Source organism: Lucilia cuprina, chromosome 2, assembly GCF_022045245.1.
Source record: "Lucilia cuprina isolate Lc7/37 chromosome 2, ASM2204524v1, whole genome shotgun sequence".
Taxonomy (NCBI): Eukaryota; Metazoa; Arthropoda; class Insecta; order Diptera; family Calliphoridae; genus Lucilia; species Lucilia cuprina.
Genome location: NC_060950.1, coordinates 10,284,870 through 10,303,651, shown reverse-complemented (window position 1 = coordinate 10,303,651; position 18,782 = coordinate 10,284,870). Strand labels below are relative to the sequence as shown.

The 18,782-nt window shown below is 32.3% G+C and overlaps 1 protein-coding gene across 1 annotated transcript; it reads right to left on the bottom strand.

Moving 5' to 3' along the window:
* Positions 1–251: 251 nt before the first annotated feature.
* LOC111683175 lies at positions 252–18,166 on the bottom strand. Its single transcript, XM_046945201.1, has 10 exons — positions 16,923–18,166; positions 13,299–13,718; positions 12,977–13,237; positions 12,222–12,746; positions 11,185–11,486; positions 10,638–10,776; positions 4,334–4,609; positions 1,976–2,294; positions 1,629–1,864; positions 252–1,503 (listed from the first exon to the last, which is right to left on the bottom strand). Exons 1-10 carry the CDS (start codon positions 17,931–17,933, stop codon positions 406–408), a joined length of 4,587 nt encoding a protein of 1,528 aa, XP_046801157.1. The 5' UTR covers positions 17,934–18,166; the 3' UTR covers positions 252–405.
* Positions 18,167–18,782: the final 616 nt, after the last annotated feature.

Below are 18,782 nucleotides of genomic sequence, written 5' to 3'. Positions count from 1 at the left end.
TGATCTTAAGTAGTCATGATTATTTTTAAATATGGTCTTACTTTCTACCCGTATTTAAGCTATCGGATCAGAGAGAGAGGGAGCAATGCAGAGTGTTCATTACCCATCATTAGTATTAGGCCTTCACATTTTGTTTTTATAATGATCGATCTTACTCTCAGGTTCTGAAGTGATCACAATTGTTTTAAATCAGACATTGACACAGAGTGGCAAATACATATTTGTATGAAAGCACATTAGAGAGCATTTAAGTTTAGATGATCTGCTGAGAAAATGTTCTAAGGATCAGTTCGTGCAAAAAGTGACAAATGAACTTTTTGACTGATACATGTATGAAATTTCGGAAAATTTAAACTTTTGATAAAAAAATATAATTTAATAAAACGATTAACATTTCAACATTTCCTAGTCCTCGGTTACATGCGTTATTTCTACCGTTATAATATCCTCCTTACCCTTATTATTAATTTCCACTGTTATATTTTCCATTTTGCGCATATCATCATGAGAATCGGTTAAAGAAAGTCTAGTGCCCGACGAAACCTCCATCGATTTCCAATTACCCACAATAGAAGCTCTTTTCAAAGACATTCTACCTTTCACTGAACCCCGATCGTTGGTTTCCTCTAGAGCACTTAAACTACTGGCAATCGGTAGTACTCTATGAGGAAATCTAGGAGAACCTTTTACTCTCTCCCTTAGCGAGGGATGAATTTGAGCTATTGACGGTCTACGATTGGCGGGTAATTGAAAATTAACTTTAGTTTCGGGTTCTAAAATATACTTATTTTCTACTTCGATTATGGGTACATTAAACGTGGACTGTGTGTGTTGCGGCTGATAGTGTGTCTGACACTGCTGAGCTATATCTATGGTCTCAGCTGATATGGTGGGTATGGGTAGGAAATTAGGATCTATGGGTGTTACATCTAAGTGAGTGCCACTTTTGGCTAATGACTTGCGTTTAAGCGGTTTAAGATTATTATCTCCCGTTTGATGGAGACATAAATCTACTTCCGATTTTCGTTCACTATATATGGCATTACAGGAGGCTGTTTGAGAGGAGGGTATGAGGCGGGTGAAAAGACCCATGTGTGTTTTCAGAGCAGCCTTAATGCCTTTCTGATCCGCTAGACTGGCTAAAGAACCCTTATTACTAGATTGTGTGCGTGTAAAGATGCCACGTAATCTGTTGATTAGACCGGTTTTCGCTTCGGTAGCATGTTGGTGGGCTAAACGCAAATTCAGTAGATCTTGTGCCGGCAAACAAGATTCGGCTATGGTACGATCTTCAAGGTGTGGTTGAGAGGCAAATGTTACTGATTTTCTCATAGGTATTTGCATATACTCAGCCGAAGGCCAGCTAGCTCTGGGTATTACGGGTGGTAGTACCGAGAGTAAAAGATTTGGTAAAATACCTGATATGCTGGGTGTGCGTGACTTACTGCCATGACTAGGAGCGGGCAGGTGGGTAAAAGTGTCGCTGGTAAAGGTTACTTCAGGCTGGAAATAAATAAATATACATTTTCGGTTTTCAGAAAAAATGAATTACAAAATTTAAAAATTTTTGAAAATATTGTTTTGCTTCTACATTTAAAGAATTAAATTTTAATGTTAAGCGAACTTACCTTTAACGCCGCAAATATAGAAGTAGATGATGAAGTAGTCGTTGATGCTGTACCAGATTCTAGCATTTTTTCCAGTTTTTTGATTTCAGCATCTAAATTAGCTATTTCCTTTTTATACACACGATTTTGTACTTCTACTCTATATTGCAATTCACGCCGATCATCTAACATAAATCTGCGAGTATTACATTCCATTTTTAAGCCCATGCTATGGATAACAGGATCAACAACATCATCTAAAGTATATAAAATAAAAATTAAAGAAAAAAATATATATGTATTACATTAAAAACTAAAGAATGCGAAAAAAATTATTTAATAAAGAAAAGAAAACCATTTCAACTTACTTCTCCCCCATATGTCATGCAACTTGGGTATAAAAAGCAAACATAAAGTGGCTGTTGTTGAGGTGAGTATTAATGCTGTTATCGTTATGAAAGCCAATGTAACACGTTCGGATATAAGATTTGCCAAAACCACTACAATGCCACTTGTTATGACAACACTGTACACAGACACTCCAATGTATTGTGAATCATTGAGAGCTGGTATTTTTACATGACGTGTTTCCCAGGCCATATAGACACCAACCACCAGCAAAAGACCCTTATAGCTGTATAGAGCTCCCAGCCAGGTTTGTGTGTGTTGTGAACGACAGACTTCCACCTGAAAAGAAAACAAAACGTAATGTTGAAATGTTACGAAGAAGTAAAGGAAATCAGTTTGAGTAGTGTAACGGGTTGCAACGAATTTTAAATTCTAGTTCAGCTCTAGTTCTGTTCTAGTTCTGTTCTAGTTCTGTTCTAGTTCTGTTCTAGTTCTGTTCTAGTTCTGTTCTAGTTCTGTTCTAGTTCTGTTCTAGTTCTGTTCTAGTTCTGTTCTAGTTCTGTTCTAGTTCTGTTCTAGTTCTGTTCTAGTTCTGTTCTAGTTCTGTTCTATTCTAGTTCTGTTCTAGTTCTGTTCTAGTTCTGTTCTAGTTCTGTTCTAGTTCTGTTCTAGTTCTGTTCCAGTTCTGTTCTAGTTCTGTTCTAGTTCTGTTCTAGTTCTGTTCTAGTTCTGTTCTAGTTCTGTTCTAGTTCTGTTCTAGTTCTGTTCTAGTTCTGTTCTAGTTCTGTTCTAGTTCTGTTCTAGTTCTGTTCTAGTTCTGTTTTAGTTCTGTTCTAGTTCTGTTCTAGTTCTGTTCTAGTTCTTTTCTAGTTCTGTTCTAGTTCTGTTCTAGTTCTGTTCTAGTTCTGTTCTAGTTCTGTTCTAGTTCTGTTCTAGTTCTGTTCTAGTTCTGTTCTAGTTCTGTTCTAGTTCTGTTCTAGTTCCGTTCTAGTTCTGTTCTAGTTCTGTTCTAGTTCTGTTCTAGTTCCGTTCTAGTTCTGTTCTAGTTCTGTTCTAGTTCTGTTCTAGTTCTGTTCTAGTTCTGTTCTAGTTCTGTTCTAGTTCTGTTCTAATTCTGTTCTAGTTCTGTTCTAGTTCTGTTCTAGTTCTGTTCTAGTTCTGTTCTAGTTCTGTTCTAGTTCTGTTCTAGTTCTGTTCTAGTTCTGTTCTAGTTCTGTTCTAGTTCTGTTCTAGTTCTGTTCCAGTTCTGTTTTAGTTCTGTTCTAGTTCTGTTCTAGTTCTGTTCTAGTTCTGTTCTAGTTCTGTTCTAGTTTTGTTCTACTTCTGTTCTTATTCTGTTCTTGTTATGTTCTTATTCTTTCCTGGTTCTATTCTAGTTTAATTTTATGCTAGTTGTAGGGTCATATGTATAATAAAAGTTTATTCGTATAGGATAAAAAAGACACATATACAAAAGCTATTACTGCTTGAAGATTATTTTTAGACATTTCTTGTTTAGATTAAAAATGCTGAAAGATTAATAATATATAAGAAAACTGTCTTACATAAAAGCAAACAAATAATTACCGGTATTTACTAAAAGTAATCACTACTTAAGTTCAAATGCTAATTGGAGACATTTTACAGTATAGGGTTTGTAGTGTTTTGTTACGGTTAATATGTACATTTTTGATTTCACTTAAATTGTTATCTTAAATTAAAAACTTTAAAAAATCCCCTAGTGAGATATTAATTTACCGCGACCTTTAAGTCTTAAACCAATAACTGTTAATTGAAATTTAAAATCATAAAAAATTCATAATGATTTTATTAAAAACGTATTCAAAAGAAATCCAATAAAATCTTATTTGCCATTAAATTTAAAGCAATTTCGTTTACAGTTTTCTGTTGCAATCTAATTGAAAAGTCAACAAACAAGCAAAAGAGATGAAGTATAAAATAAAACGCTAACTCAAATACGAATACAAAACAGTCAATATCAACAACGAAAACATTCCCAAATGGATATGGACAAAAGACAAACAAAACAAGAACCAAAAACACAAACTACAAACAAAGTCATTTACAAATTTATAAACCAATAAACCGAGACCCCGATTATACCATCCCCCTCCATAACGCTTACAAAATGACAACTCAAAATCTTGCCAACGCAAAACTGACACTTTACGCACAAATGAAAACAAATACTCAGACACAAAACACTTGACATATAACACTTTTACAAGGACCTTTCATAATGTTGTTGGTTTTGCTGAGAAGAAGGGGAAATGGTGGTAGTGAGACAGGAATAATGTATTCATTTAAATGGATGTATTAGCATTTGTGTGTAAGTTTGTGTTTGTGAGAGAGGGAAATGTATGAATATTTGTATTTACCTGCGGCTGGTAGACAACACTTCGATCTATATTGCTGATTTCCAATGTTAAATTATGCAAATGCCGTTCCATGGGATCAGTGACAACCCATAAGGTGACAACAAGACCATCGACTAGCAACAGGCCGCAAACTAATAAAATAAGTTGAATATCCTGTAGCATTTTATCCTTGAAAACACTGCCGGTGCGTGTGAAAATACGATGAACACGATATGTTTTGGCAAACATTGAACCGAAGGCCAACGAGAACCCAGCTGACAGCAAATAAACTCGTGCCTGCAAAGAAATCAGTAAAAAAAAGAAAAATAATAATTGTAACAAGACGACGAAAAAGTCTTCGTAATTGAAAATACATATAATTTTTTGTAAGATGTTCAAAATAAGAAAAATAATAAATATATTTGTATTTCTTTTATGGCTTAACTTTAATTTGGAAAAGTTTTAACGATAAACTCATGAATTCAATACGAATTTATTAAATTCATATAAATTTCAAGGTGAAAGTCATAATAAACAGATGATGATGGAAAATGAAAACAAATAGTAGAAGTGAACTAGAACTGAACTAGAACTGAACTAGAACTGAACTAGAACTGAACTAGAACTGAAATAGAACTGAACTGGAACTGAACTAGAACTGAACTATAACTGAACTAGAACTGAACTAGAACTGAACTAGAACTGAACTAGAACTGAACTAGAACTGAACTAGAACTGAACTAGAACTGAACTAGAACTGAACTAGAACTGAACTAGAACTGAACTAGAACTGAACTAGAACTGAACTAGAACTTAACTAGAACTTAACTAGAACTGAACTAGAACTGAACTAGAACTGAACTAGAACTGAACTAGAACTGAACTAGAACTGAACTAGAACTGAACTAGAACTGAACTAGAACTGAACTAGAACTGAACTAGAACTGAACTAGAACTGAACTAGAACTGAACTAGAACTGAACTAGAACTGAACTAGAACTGAACTAGAACTGAACTAGAACTGAACTAGAACTGAACTAGAACTGAACTAGAACTGAACTAGAACTGAACTAGAACTGAACTAGAACTGAACTAGAACTGAACTAGAACTGAACTAGAACTGAACTAGAACTGAACTAGAACTGAACTAGAACTGAACTAGAACTGAACTAGAACTGAACTAGAACTGAACTAGAACTGAACTAGAACTGAACTAGAACTGAACTAGAACTGAACTAGAACTGAACTAGAACTGAACTAGAACTGAACTAGAACTGAACTAGAACTGAACTAGAACTGAACTAGAACTGAACTAGAACTGAACTAGAACTGAACTAGAACTGAACTAGAACTGAACTAGAACTGAACTAGAACTGAACTAGAACTGAACTAGAACTGAACTAGAACTGAACTAGAACTGAACTAGAACTGAACTAGAACTGAACTAGAACTGAACTAGAACTGAACTAGAACTGAACTAGAACTGAACTAGAACTGAACTAGAACTGAACTAGAACTGAACTAGAACTGAACTAGAACTGAACTAGAACTGAACTAGAACTGAACTAGAACTGAACTAGAACTGAACTAGAACTGAACTAGAACTGAACTAGAACTGAACTAGAACTGAACTAGAACTGAACTAGAACTGAACTAGAACTGAACTAGAACTGAACTAGAACTGAACTAGAACTGAACTAGAACTGAACTAGAACTGAACTAGAACTGAACTAGAACTGAAGAACTGAAACTGAACTAGAACTGAACTAGAACTGAACTAGAACTGAACTAGAACTGAACTAGAACATAACTAGAACTGAACTAGAACTGAACTAGAACTGAACTAGAACTAACCTAGAACTGAACTAGAACTGAACTAGAACTGAACTAGAACTGAACTAGAACTGAACTAGAACTGAACTAAAACTGAACTAGAACTGAACTAGAACTGAACTAGAACTGAACTAGAACTGAACTAGAACTGAACTAGAACTGAACTAGAACTGAACTAGAACTGAACTAGAACTGAACTAGAACTGAACTAGAACTGAACTAGAACTGAACTAGAACTGAACTAGAACTGAACTAGAACTGAACTAGAACTGAACTAGAACTGAACTAGAACTGAACTAGAACTGAACTAGAACTGAACTAGAACTGAACTAGAACTGAACTAGAACTGAACTAGAACTGAACTAGAACTGAACTAGAACTGAACTAGAACTGAACTAGAACTGAACTAGAACTGAACTAGAACTGAACTAGAACTGAACTAGAACTGAACTAGAACTGAACTAGAACTGAACTAGAACTGAACTAGAACTGAACTAGAACTGAACTAGAACTGAACTTGAACTGAATGATGTACATGTGTAGAGTATTTACGTAGACAAATAGAAGAAAATCAACATTCGTAATTGATGAGTTGTGAAAGAATGCCTTTTATATATATGTATGTCACGACGTCCTTTTTGCCAAATAAATATTCATGCTTAATTTATGTAAATATAACAGCAAATACGAAAAAATTTAACAACAATTTTGTTTGCTTTTCCTTAACATCTTGATTTTGTTTGATATGCGTCTTAACAAGAAAAAAACATATTGTAAACAAATTTTTCCTTTTTCATACACTTGTTGAAGTGTAAAACTATGTTTCCTTAAACCACTCCGTCTAATGCACACACATTACACGAACGTAAGTAGAAACCATGGTAGTAAAATGAAAATCTTCAAAATTTTTTCGAAAAATTCTGGGTGTAATTGTATTTTGTTGCTTTTTTATATATATTTTTTTTTGATTCATTTTCAATGTTTCCCCGGTGTGACATAAATTTTTCATTTTGTTTTATTTATTTTTTCCCGGATTGTAAATTATGTTGTCTGCTAAGTATGTTTTACTCTTAGATTTAGTATATAACAATGTTTTAATGTTGTAGTATTAGTAGAAAACAATGTCTGTCTTTGTTAATGTGTGTGCGTGTTTAGAATAAATGTTTGTATTTGGTCGACCTTTCAGTGTTTGTTCCTTTCCGTTTTCTCACATCTATACATAAGTTTATTCATTCCCTTATTTGTGTGAGTAGAAGATTTGATTCCTTAATAGTAAATTGATGATGTGATTTTTATTTTCCATTTTTCTCACATTTCCGTTTTGCAGTAATGTTATTGTTCTTGTTCTTAACTGAGTTTATTTGTGTCTATATTTTATGTTTTGAAATTAATTCCATGTATTTGGAATTTTTATTTGTTGTTTGCCATCCACTTAAGTGTAATTAATTTATTGTTTCTTTAGTAGTTTTTGTTTTTTTTTAATGACCTACAAAATATGGTCAAAGTAAACATGATCTGTGGCCGATTTTGTACGTGTTTGTCTGCTTGTGGGATTACAAGTGATTTTATTTAAATGAAGACCATGTAATTAGATAAAATATGTATATTGAGTTCTGTTGGTAAATTAAGATGTTTTTGAACTCATTAAGTGTGCGAAAACGTCAGAAATGTTTACTTCTTGTTCAGTTCTATTTCAGTTCTAGTTCAGTTCTAGTTTAGTTCTAGTTCAGTTCTAGTTTAGTTCTAGTTCAGTTCTAGTTCAGTTCTAGTTCAGTTCTAGTTCAGTTCTAGTTCAGTTCTAGTTCAGTTCTAGTTCAGTTCTAGTTCAGTTCTAGTTCAGTTCTAGTTCAGTTCTAGTTCAGTTCTAGTTCAGTTCTAGTTCAGTTCTAGTTCAGTTCTAGTTCAGTTCTAGTTCAGTTCTAGTTCAGTTCTAGTTCAGTTCTCTAGTTCAGTTCTAGTTCAGTTCTAGTTCAGTTCTAGTTCAGTTCTAGTTCAGTTCTAGTTCAGTTCTAGTTCAGTTCTAGTTCAGTTCTAGTTCAGTTCTAGTTCAGTTCTAGTTCAGTTCTAGTTCAGTTCTAGTTCAGTTCTAGTTCAGTTCTAGTTCAGTTCTAGTTCAGTTCTAGTTCAGTTCTAGTTCAGTTCTAGTTCAGTTCTAGTTCAGTTCTAGTTCAGTTCTAGTTCAGTTCTAGTTCAGTTCTAGTTCAGTTCTAGTTCAGTTCTAGTTCAGTTCTAGTTCAGTTCTAGTTCAGTTCTAGTTCAGTTCTAGTTCAGTTCTAGTTCAGTTCTAGTTCAGTTCTAGTTCAGTTCTAGTTCAGTTCTAGTTCAGTTCTAGTTCAGTTCTAGTTCAGTTCTAGTTCAGTTCTAGTTCAGTTCTAGTTCAGTTCTAGTTCAGTTCTAGTTCAGTTCTAGTTCAGTTCTAGTTCAGTTCTAGTTCAGTTCTAGTTCAGTTCTAGTTCAGTTCTAGTTCAGTTCTAGTTCAGTTCTAGTTCAGTTCTAGTTCAGTTCTAGTTCAGTTCTAGTTCAGTTCTAGTTCAGTTCTAGTTCAGTTCTAGTTCAGTTCTAGTTCAGTTCTAGTTCAGTTCTAGTTCAGTTCTAGTTCAGTTCTAGTTCAGTTCTAGTTCAGTTCTAGTTCTAACGTTATTGAAGATTTAATAGTTATTTAATGACAAAAAAATTTGCTTTAATAGTGTTTGTTTCCGTGCTTGCAGTTAATTAGCATTTTTAGTAAATTTTAAATTCCGTAATAAAAAACCAAAAAGTTACAAGAAGACGTTAATAAAAGAAATTCAGAAAAACTGAACTAGAACTGAACTAGAACTGAACTAGAACTGAACTAGAACTGAACTAGAACTAAACTAGAACTGAACTAGAACTAAACTAGAACTGAACTAGAACTGAAATAGAACTGAACAAGAAGTAAACATTTCTGACGTTTTCGCACACTTAATGAGTTCAAAAACATCTTAATTTACCAACAGAACTCAATATACATATTTTATCTAATTACATGGTCTTCATTTAAATAAAATCACTTGTAATCCCACAAGCAGACAAACACGTACAAAATCGGCCACAGATCATGTTTACTTTGACCATATTTTGTAGGTCATTAAAAAAAAACAAAAACTACTAAAGAAACAATAAATTAATTACACTTAAGTGGATGGCAAACAACAAATAAAAATTTCCAAATACATGGAATTAATTTCAAAACATAAAATATAGACACAAATAAACTCAGTTAAGAACAAGAACAATAACATTACTGCAAAACGGAAATGTGAGAAAAATGGAAAATAAAAATCACATCATCAATTTACTATTAAGGAATCAAATCTTCTACTCACACAAATAAGGGAATGAATAAACTTATGTATAGATGTGAGAAAACGGAAAGGAACAAACACTGAAAGGTCGACCAAATACAAACATTTATTCTAAACACGCACACACATTAACAAAGACAGACATTGTTTTCTACTAATACTACAACATTAAAACATTGTTATATACTAAATCTAAGAGTAAAACATACTTAGCAGACAACATAATTTACAATCCGGGAAAAAATAAATAAAACAAAATGAAAAATTTATGTCACACCGGGGAAACATTGAAAATGAATCAAAAAAAAAAATATATAAAAAAGCAACAAAATACAATTACACCCAGAATTTTTCGAAAAAATTTTGAAGATTTTCATTTTACTACCATGGTTTCTACTTACGTTCGTGTAATGTGTGTGCATTAGACGGAGTGGTTTAAGGAAACATAGTTTTACACTTCAACAAGTGTATGAAAAAGGAAAAATTTGTTTACAATATGTTTTTTTCTTGTTAAGACGCATATCAAACAAAATCAAGATGTTAAGGAAAAGCAAACAAAATTGTTGTTAAATTTTTTCGTATTTGCTGTTATATTTACATAAATTAAGCATGAATATTTATTTGGCAAAAAAGGACGTCGTGACATACATATATATAAAAGGCATTCTTTCAACAACTCATCAATTACGAATGTTGATTTTCCTTCTATTTGTCTACGTAAATACTCTACACATGTACATCATTCAGTTCAAGTTCAGTTCTAGTTCAGTTCTAGTTCAGTTCTAGTTCAGTTCTAGTTCAGTTCTAGTTCAGTTCTAGTTCAGTTCTAGTTCAGTTCTAGTTCAGTTCTAGTTCAGTTCTAGTTCAGTTCTAGTTCAGTTCTAGTTCAGTTCTAGTTCAGTTCTAGTTCAGTTCTAGTTCAGTTCTAGTTCAGTTCTAGTTCAGTTCTAGTTCAGTTCTAGTTCAGTTCTAGTTCAGTTCTAGTTCTAACGTTATTGAAGATTTAATAGTTATTTAATGACAAAAAAATTTGCTTTAATAGTGTTTGTTTCCGTGCTTGCAGTTAATTAGCATTTTTAGTAAATTTTAAATTCCGTAATAAAAAACCAAAAAAGTTACAAGAAGACGTTAATAAAAGAAATTCAGAAAATAAAAGAAAATCTTACCGTGCAAACAGTAGCAAAAGAATCCTCATGTGAAGGCAAAGTGGAATAATCCAAACCCAAAAGTATGACAGCAGTATAGACAAAAATACAACCCACAGCGGTGATGTTACTTAATTTTGGACTTGACAATTTAATGGCTCTAATTTATAAAAAAAAAAAAAACGAGAAAAGAAAAAACATTTGAAAAGCTAAAAAGGAAGAGGCATTAAAAGCTACACGGGAAAAGAAATGAAAGCAATTAACAAAATCTTTGCAAAAAAAAAATATAGAAACTAAATTTTAGGCGGGTTTCCATAAAACCAAACTTTAAGAGGAAATATTTTTTTACTTTTATGGAGATATTTAAATAAGTTTGTTTTTAAAAGGTTAGCAAACCTTTTCTTGAATTAAAATTTATAAAATAAATTTGTTATTTTTCTTTTTTTAAATTTCAACATTTCAACAAAGAGCTATTTTGCTTTCATTTTAATTTTCCTTTCACCTTTTATTTATGTTTGAAAATTATTTTATTTTATTTCATTTTATTTTACACTTACTAAGCACTTACTTTAATTTACGAAAATGCAGGTTAAATGCCAGAAATGCCAATGCCATCGCTATACCCACTGACGCCAGTGTGGCAATTGTGTAAAATGCCAAAGGTGCTATTGTCACTACACGTACTTTGAAAACCCTTTTTGCTATTGGCACCTGACCGCCATGCCATTTAACATGTTTACAGTGTGGACACTGAAAGTCTAATGCATTGGCGGCGGGATAATATAACGCTATTGGCTCGAGTTGACCATTTTGTATTTGATAGAAGGCAGTGGTGCCAATGCGATCAGGACCACTGAACGAAACAGGACCCTGTATGCAGATGGATGATAGAGATGAAAGGTGAATGATGTTGATGACGATGACAAAGTTGAAAAAGAAGAAGGTAATATAATTAGGTTAATTGTTAGATATGTATGTAAGTATGTATGTATGTATGTGTGTGTGTAAAGAAATAGGATGTTAATTTTTGAAATTATATTTGAAGGAAAGTTTAGATTGCAAATATGCAATGCTAGTAAGTGAGTAAGTTAGTAAGTTAAGTAAGTTAGTAAGTTAGTAAGTTAGTAAGTTAGTAAGTTAGTAAGTTAGTAAGTTAGTAAGTTAGTAAGTTAGTAAGTTAGTAAGTTAGTAAGTTAGTAAGTTAGTAAGTTAGTAAGTTAGTAAGTTAGTAAGTTAGTAAGTTAGTAAGTTAGTAAGTTAGTAAGTTAGTAAGTTAGTAAGTTAGTAAGTTAGTAAGTTAGTAAGTTAGTAAGTTAGTAAGTTAGTTAGTTAGTAAGTTAGTAAGTTAGTAAGTGTGTAATTGTTTAGATCTTGTTTAGATCTAGATCTTAGATCTTTAGATCTTTAGATCTTTATTGACTTGTTTTGTAGTATCCGGTTTAAATTGGCCTATAACCAGACCGTCATCATAGGACTCTACAAAATTAATTTAAGTTTTACCATTAAGTTACAAAATAAACATGATTTTTCGAAGCTTCATATGTTTCAATGTTGTTTGACATGTTTATTAAACATTTTCAATTTCATTATTGACCACACACTCACCGATACACCCAAAAAATCCAATTTTCCCATTTGTTGTAAAAATTCGCTGGCCATGTCACTGCGTGTATAATCGAAACGATCTAATTTCGATTGTTGCATGGCATCCTTACGCCAACGTTGTTCGGCGCCACGCAGTGATAAAGCAATAGCCCAAACAGCATCGTACGTTTGGGGAGCATAACGGGAAATCACGTTCGTTGGAGAATCGGTGGTAACGGTGTCAGCAGCAGCAGAAAAGGTTTCCTTTAAAGTTGTGGCAGATGATGTTGCAGTTGTGAAGCTGGTTAATGCAGAAGTATTCATTTCATTAATGTTCCTTTTGCCCTTGTTGGCGTCTCTTGCTCTTACACTTTTTGTGGTTTCGTGGTTTGTTTTAACGTTTCTGCGATTTTTACTATTGCCACTTGTTGTTGCTGTTGTTGTGGCACGAGTTTTATGTTGTTTGTAGAAATTATCAGGATTGTTAAAATTCTGCTGAAATTTTTCCGATTGTTTGTTTAATTGCATGTAAAACATGTCATTATTCTGCAGGATATGAAAGGAAAAAAGAGGAAAACAATTTGTAAAATAAAATGGTTGAATGCAGCCACAATCAATGAGTAGTGGTAATTTTTATTATGTCAATGTTTATCTGGTTGCCTTTTTTGTTTTTAAAATGTTATTTGCTTCTCTATAATTAGGGTTTAATTAAAATGTGGCAAATTGAAGTAGTAATTGAAAAACTAGTGTTTAATACAAATACAAACTACACTTACCAAACCACTTAAGCTCATATCATTGCCCACAATACTATTGTGGCTGGAAACAATAATTAAATTTTCCACAGCTGCCTGCAACTCGGACTGCGAACAATAAGAACCGGTGCCAGAGAGTTCATGCCACCAAGGAGCACCCATACTTTCATGCAAAATCCAAGCATAATCGGCACCAAACATACGCAAACGATAAGCTTCACACAAGATCAGCGGAGCCAGAGTTGGAGAAAAACTACCAATTATAATACGTGTATCACTTTCCTTAAAAACAAAAACAATTAAAACACCATGAGGCATCCAGAACCAAACATTATTAACCTACACGTAGCAACAGCAATTGTTCCTTATAATCGGTGGCTCCAAAAGTTATGGTGGCAGCACAAGATATATTCGCCGCCTCCAGTTCGGTTACCAAATCATTAACGGCCAACGAGTGAATTTCTTCATTTTGTGAAAATGTCGTTACCGTATCCCAAGCAAAACGTCTTATAAATGCTATTCTGGCGGGATTGTGAGAAGAGTCGGGTGCTACCGTTCTATAGAAATAGGGAAACTCTTGACGATCACTAAGGGCGGGTGAGGTAGAACCAAAAGATACTTGTACTATATTCCAATAGGGCACAACTTTAGCTAAACTTTCGGTGACTTCGGAACAGGCCGAACCTAACAGCATGACCATGCGTGTAGAGGGTTGTGTGTAAATGGCATGAAAGAAACGATCGACACCAACACCGGGATCACACTGAAAATAAAAGGGCAATTATTAAAAGTTTTCTTAGATTTTGAATGAAAATCTATATTTGTATAATAATTAGATACGTAGGACCAAATTCGTGTAAATAATATGGTATTTTCTTTAAAACGTACTTTTTGTTCAATTGGAATAGTACTTTTCTCAAATGCAGAATATACCTGAATTCTTCAAATATTTAGTTCCGATTAAATAATTAAACAAGTTTTATTTGTCCATGTTTCATCCAATTCCCTATATGTATCGATTCCAGGATAAATGAAATTTTCTTACAATACATCTAAACATTCAGAGTTCAAGTATATACATATGTATGTATAAGAATGTGTAAGTAAATTAAATAAAGTAAGATGTCAAAGTATATTAATGTAAAAATATAAATGAGTGTGTGAGTGTAATAAAATACAATTTTACTTTTTATGACCCTTAAGTGTATTAAGCATAAATTTGTACATAGTATTTGTTTGTTGTTTTTGTTTTTGCTATTGTTGATACTTTCATTTTGTTGTTAATTGTATATGCAAACATACATTCATGTGGTAAGGTAAGTTCATAACACTTATATACTTACTAACTTAATTACATTAGTATGGCCCCGTTGTGGCCTTTGAAGCAAAAATTCATGACTAAGATTCCCACCGAAAGTAGAAGCTTAAAGATAAAATTATATTTTCATTCTTTGATCTAGTTCTCTAATTATAGTAACTTTAAGAAATGCTAACGAAAAATCAACTTAATTTTAATTTTCGCTGGAAATCTCTTTTTTAGGTCCGCCCTAATTTATGTAGCTACATTTATACTGTTTGTTTTTACTTTTCTTTATAAATCGTTCAATTCTGTTCATGTTAAGCGTAGGTTTGTTGGAATTCTAAGCTTTTTTTCGAAATGCAAATTTATACCAACTGTTTTGCGAGGTTGCAAAGGATCACTTTTAAATGGAGAGAGATTAATTGTCATTTTAGTATCCGCTAGTACTTGTTTAAAAAAAGCTTAAATTAGGAAACAATGAGTAAAAATGCTGCAAAGCTTTTAGCTTAAGCTTACAAACATAAAATCAGATGAAATGCGCTAAGAATACACCTATTATGTAAGTTCGTCATTTACTTATTTAGTTATTTATTAATTTAGTTATTTAGTTCTGTAGTTATTTAGTTGTTTAGTTGTTTAGTTATTTAGTTATTTAGCTGTTTAGTTATTTAGTTATTTAGTTATTTAGTTATTTAGTTATTTAGTTATTTAGTTATTTAGTTATTTAGTTATTTAGTTATTTAGTTATTTAGTTATTTAGTTATTTAGTTATTTAGTTATTTAGTTATTTAGTTATTTAGTTAGTTAGTTAGTTAGTTAGTTAGTTAGTTAGTTAGTTAGTTAGTTAGTTAGTTAGTTAGTTAGTTAGTTAGTTAGTCAGTTAGTTAGTTAGTTAGTCAGTTAGTTAGTTAATTAGTTAGATAGTTAGTCCTGATAATGTCATGTTAGTTACATGACATTATCAGTATTATGCTTAAACCTGAAATTAGTCAACAGTCCTCAAAGACAGCATCTCCAAACTGTAGGGATATGACAGACTTACATGTCTACGTACCTACCTTCACAATATTTTCACACAGACCTAAAGTCATATTAAATGACATGTGTACGTGCGTGAGAGAGTATCTGTGTGTTTATGTTTTAAATGTTTCTTGTTTGACTGTAATTAAATATTTATGAAAATCTGTTTTTCTTTCTTTTTGCTCGTTGGCATGAACATTTAGAGCACAAAAACACACGTCACGCATATAAAAACACAGACATATGCACGTTAACACACTTACATTCTCATCTACTTGCGTACATAAACAAATTTATTGGTTTAACTTAATTAGTTGTCGAAAGAGGTGAGTGAGTAAAAGTAGCAAAAAATCATATGCAGCCAAAAATCGTTGGTTGTTGAATACGTATGTATTCTTAGTCTTAAGCCGTACAAATATGTACATATGAAGACAATTGTTTGTATGTACATATGAATGTACATTGTTCACATATATAACAAGAAGATTAATATATTTCTAAGAGTATGTGTTAAGGATTAAATTAAGGTAATTATTAAACATACGTTTATTAGCGAATTTGATGAGATATTTCATTTGATAAAAATTAAATATATGTATTTAAAAATAAATTTGATATACATACGTAAGTAAGTATATTAGAGAGGCACTAAAATGGAAGATATGATCTTTCAATATTTTTTGTTTTTTTCTTCAGTATTTGGTAAGGAGTTGAGGATAAAAAAGGACCTTTTATGGTTTTTGTGTTATATGAAAATCGTGTTTTATTTTTTTGGGGGAAGTATTTGTATCTTCTTTTTCCTCTATACGAACGGTCGACCCTACTTATTAAACGCTAAAGACAGCTGTTAGCAATTTGTGTAGACATTTTAAAGTTGTAGGTATTTGCATTATTTGACATTTCATCAAAATGTTTAATTACAAATTTGATAATGTTTTACTCCCCACATTTCTAAAGTATTATGGGTGTTAAGTATGTGTTTGGGTTGATGTTTGTATTACTCACAAGCATAGCGAACGATTCAGGTTAGCGGATACAGACGTACATAGAGAAGTCGAAAAAGACGGTGAAATGCTGATCTTGTTATATTATTGACAAGGTTTAATCAGTACTTAAGTACTTAACAATTTACCATTCGGACTCTATCGTGTTTTAAGAGACATATGAACCAGCATAGCTAGAACTCTTACAAATCCATTAAGGAATGGGAGGCACTTAACTTAGTTCTTAATGTTTATACCCTACACCACTTTAGTGGTGTCTGTAATCTAGTCTATAGTCTAGTCTATAGTCTAGTCTATAGTCTAGTCTATAGTCTAGTCTATAGTCTAGTCTATAGTCTAGTCTATAGTCTAGTCTATAGTCTAGTCTATAGTCTAGTCTATAGTCTAGTCTATAGTCTAGTCTATAGTCTAGTCTATAGTCTAGTCTATAGTCTAGTCTATAGTCTAGTCTATAGTCTAGTCTATAGTCTAGTCTATAGTCTAGTCTATAGTCTAGTCTATAGTCTAGTCTATAGTCTATAGTCTAGTCTATAGTCTAGTGTATCTTCTATGACAAAATCAAGTTCGGCCTGGCCCGACTATAATTTCATACTTGATTTTGTTTTTATTTTTATAAATATTCGAATATTTCTACTTTACCCACCTGTGTATCGTTCGTCATCAGCTCCAGCGTATAGCCCGGCAATAAGTTCTTACTATTTATATGCTCGACAGCCATTTGGGCAGCAATCAATTCACTTAAACCCTCTGGTCGCGGACCCGTTTTCGTTGAAAGTTCAAAAAGACCAAGTAAAACGATTTTACCACGATTTTGTTGTAAATTACTGTTACGACTTGAAATACGTTCACTTTCGAAAACTTGATTAACCTTTAAATACTGTTGCTGCCACAGACCCAATGAAACGGGTAAAGATGATGATGAAGAGGTTTCAGAGGAGGATGAGGAAGAATTGTTAGACATAGAAGAATTTGAATAAAATTTGTGTTTTGAATAGCGACGTTGGCGTTGGAATGCAAACGAATGTTTATTTTGTGAGGGTGCTGTTGTTGTTGACGGTGGTGTTGGTGATAAAAAGGAAAAGGAAGTAAAATGATTGTCATTGATTTTTGTCGATGTTGCTGCTGTTGTTGTTGTTGCTCTTGTTGCCAATGATGATTGTAATATATTTTTAAATGCAATTTGGTGTTGCTGTGTTGTTTGCAATCTTCTTCTTCTTCTTGTTGTTTCTATATTGTTAACTTTTTTTATACACTCTGTATTTACAGGACGGTTATTTACGTTTTTTGTTGTTGTTGTTTTTGTTTTATTTAAAATTGCTTGATATTGCTTTTCATTTTGTAAAATATTTAATGTTTCATTTACACTAATTGACATTTTCGTTTGATTTGTTTTAATTACATTACTACTATTGCATTTTTCCACATTTATTAAAGTTTTATTTAATTTTACACTATTTTCTGCTGCTGTTGCTGCATCAACAATTGTTGCAGCAGATGCTGCTGGCGTAGAAGTTTTTGTATTTGTTATCGCTGTCATGTTGCACCTTGTCATACTAATTGGTACAATAATTGCTGCTGCCATAATTACCAAATATATATATTGTAGATGTCGTGTATGTTGCCAACGCCATCGTTTTTGTTTTGTTTTTGACATTTCGCTTTTGTCGTTAATATTATGTTTTGGCGTGTTGTAGAAAGTATCGTCTTTGTTTTTTGTTTAGTTTTCTGGCGTATTTTTAAAATTGTTTTAATTGTTCTTATTTTACTGTTTATTAGCACTCTTTTTGGCATATTTTTGTTTGTTAATTAAAAACATTCTTTAAGTAAAAGTTCAAGTATTTTTTTCTTTCGATGTATTTGTAAAGGTTAACAGTTAACGGTTTTAGGTTTAACAGCTATAGGAGAATTTTCTTCCCATTTCCTTTATTAGTTTTTTTTTTTTTTGGTTAACCTAAGTAAATGTAAGAATTTTAAAAATAATTAGCATACTTTTGGGGATTAATAAATATTATTTTCAAAAAATATTTAAATTATTCACGTTTTTGTACCCTGGATTTCTAAAATAATTTCTGCAGGAGAAATTTGGTCTAGTGGTATAGTAATTAGACTATAGTCTAGCCTATAGTTTAGTCTATATATTAGACCAGAAACCAGAATATACTATATATTACAGTCTATAGTGTAGTATATATTCTAGTCTTTAGTCTAGTCTATAGTCTGGTTTATTGTCCAACCTATAGTCTATAGTATAGTCAATAGCCTAGTCTATAGTCTAGTCTATAGTCTTGTCCATAGTCTAGTCTATAGTCAAGTCTTTAGTCTAGTCTATAGTCTGGTTTATTGTCCAATCTATAGTCTATAGTTTAGTCTATAGTCTAGTCTATAGCCTAGTCTTTAATCTAGTCTATAGTATAGTCTATAGTCTAGTCTATAGTCTAGTCTATAGTCTAGTCTATAGTCTAGTCTATAGTCTAGTCTATAGTCTAGTCTATAGTCTAGTCTA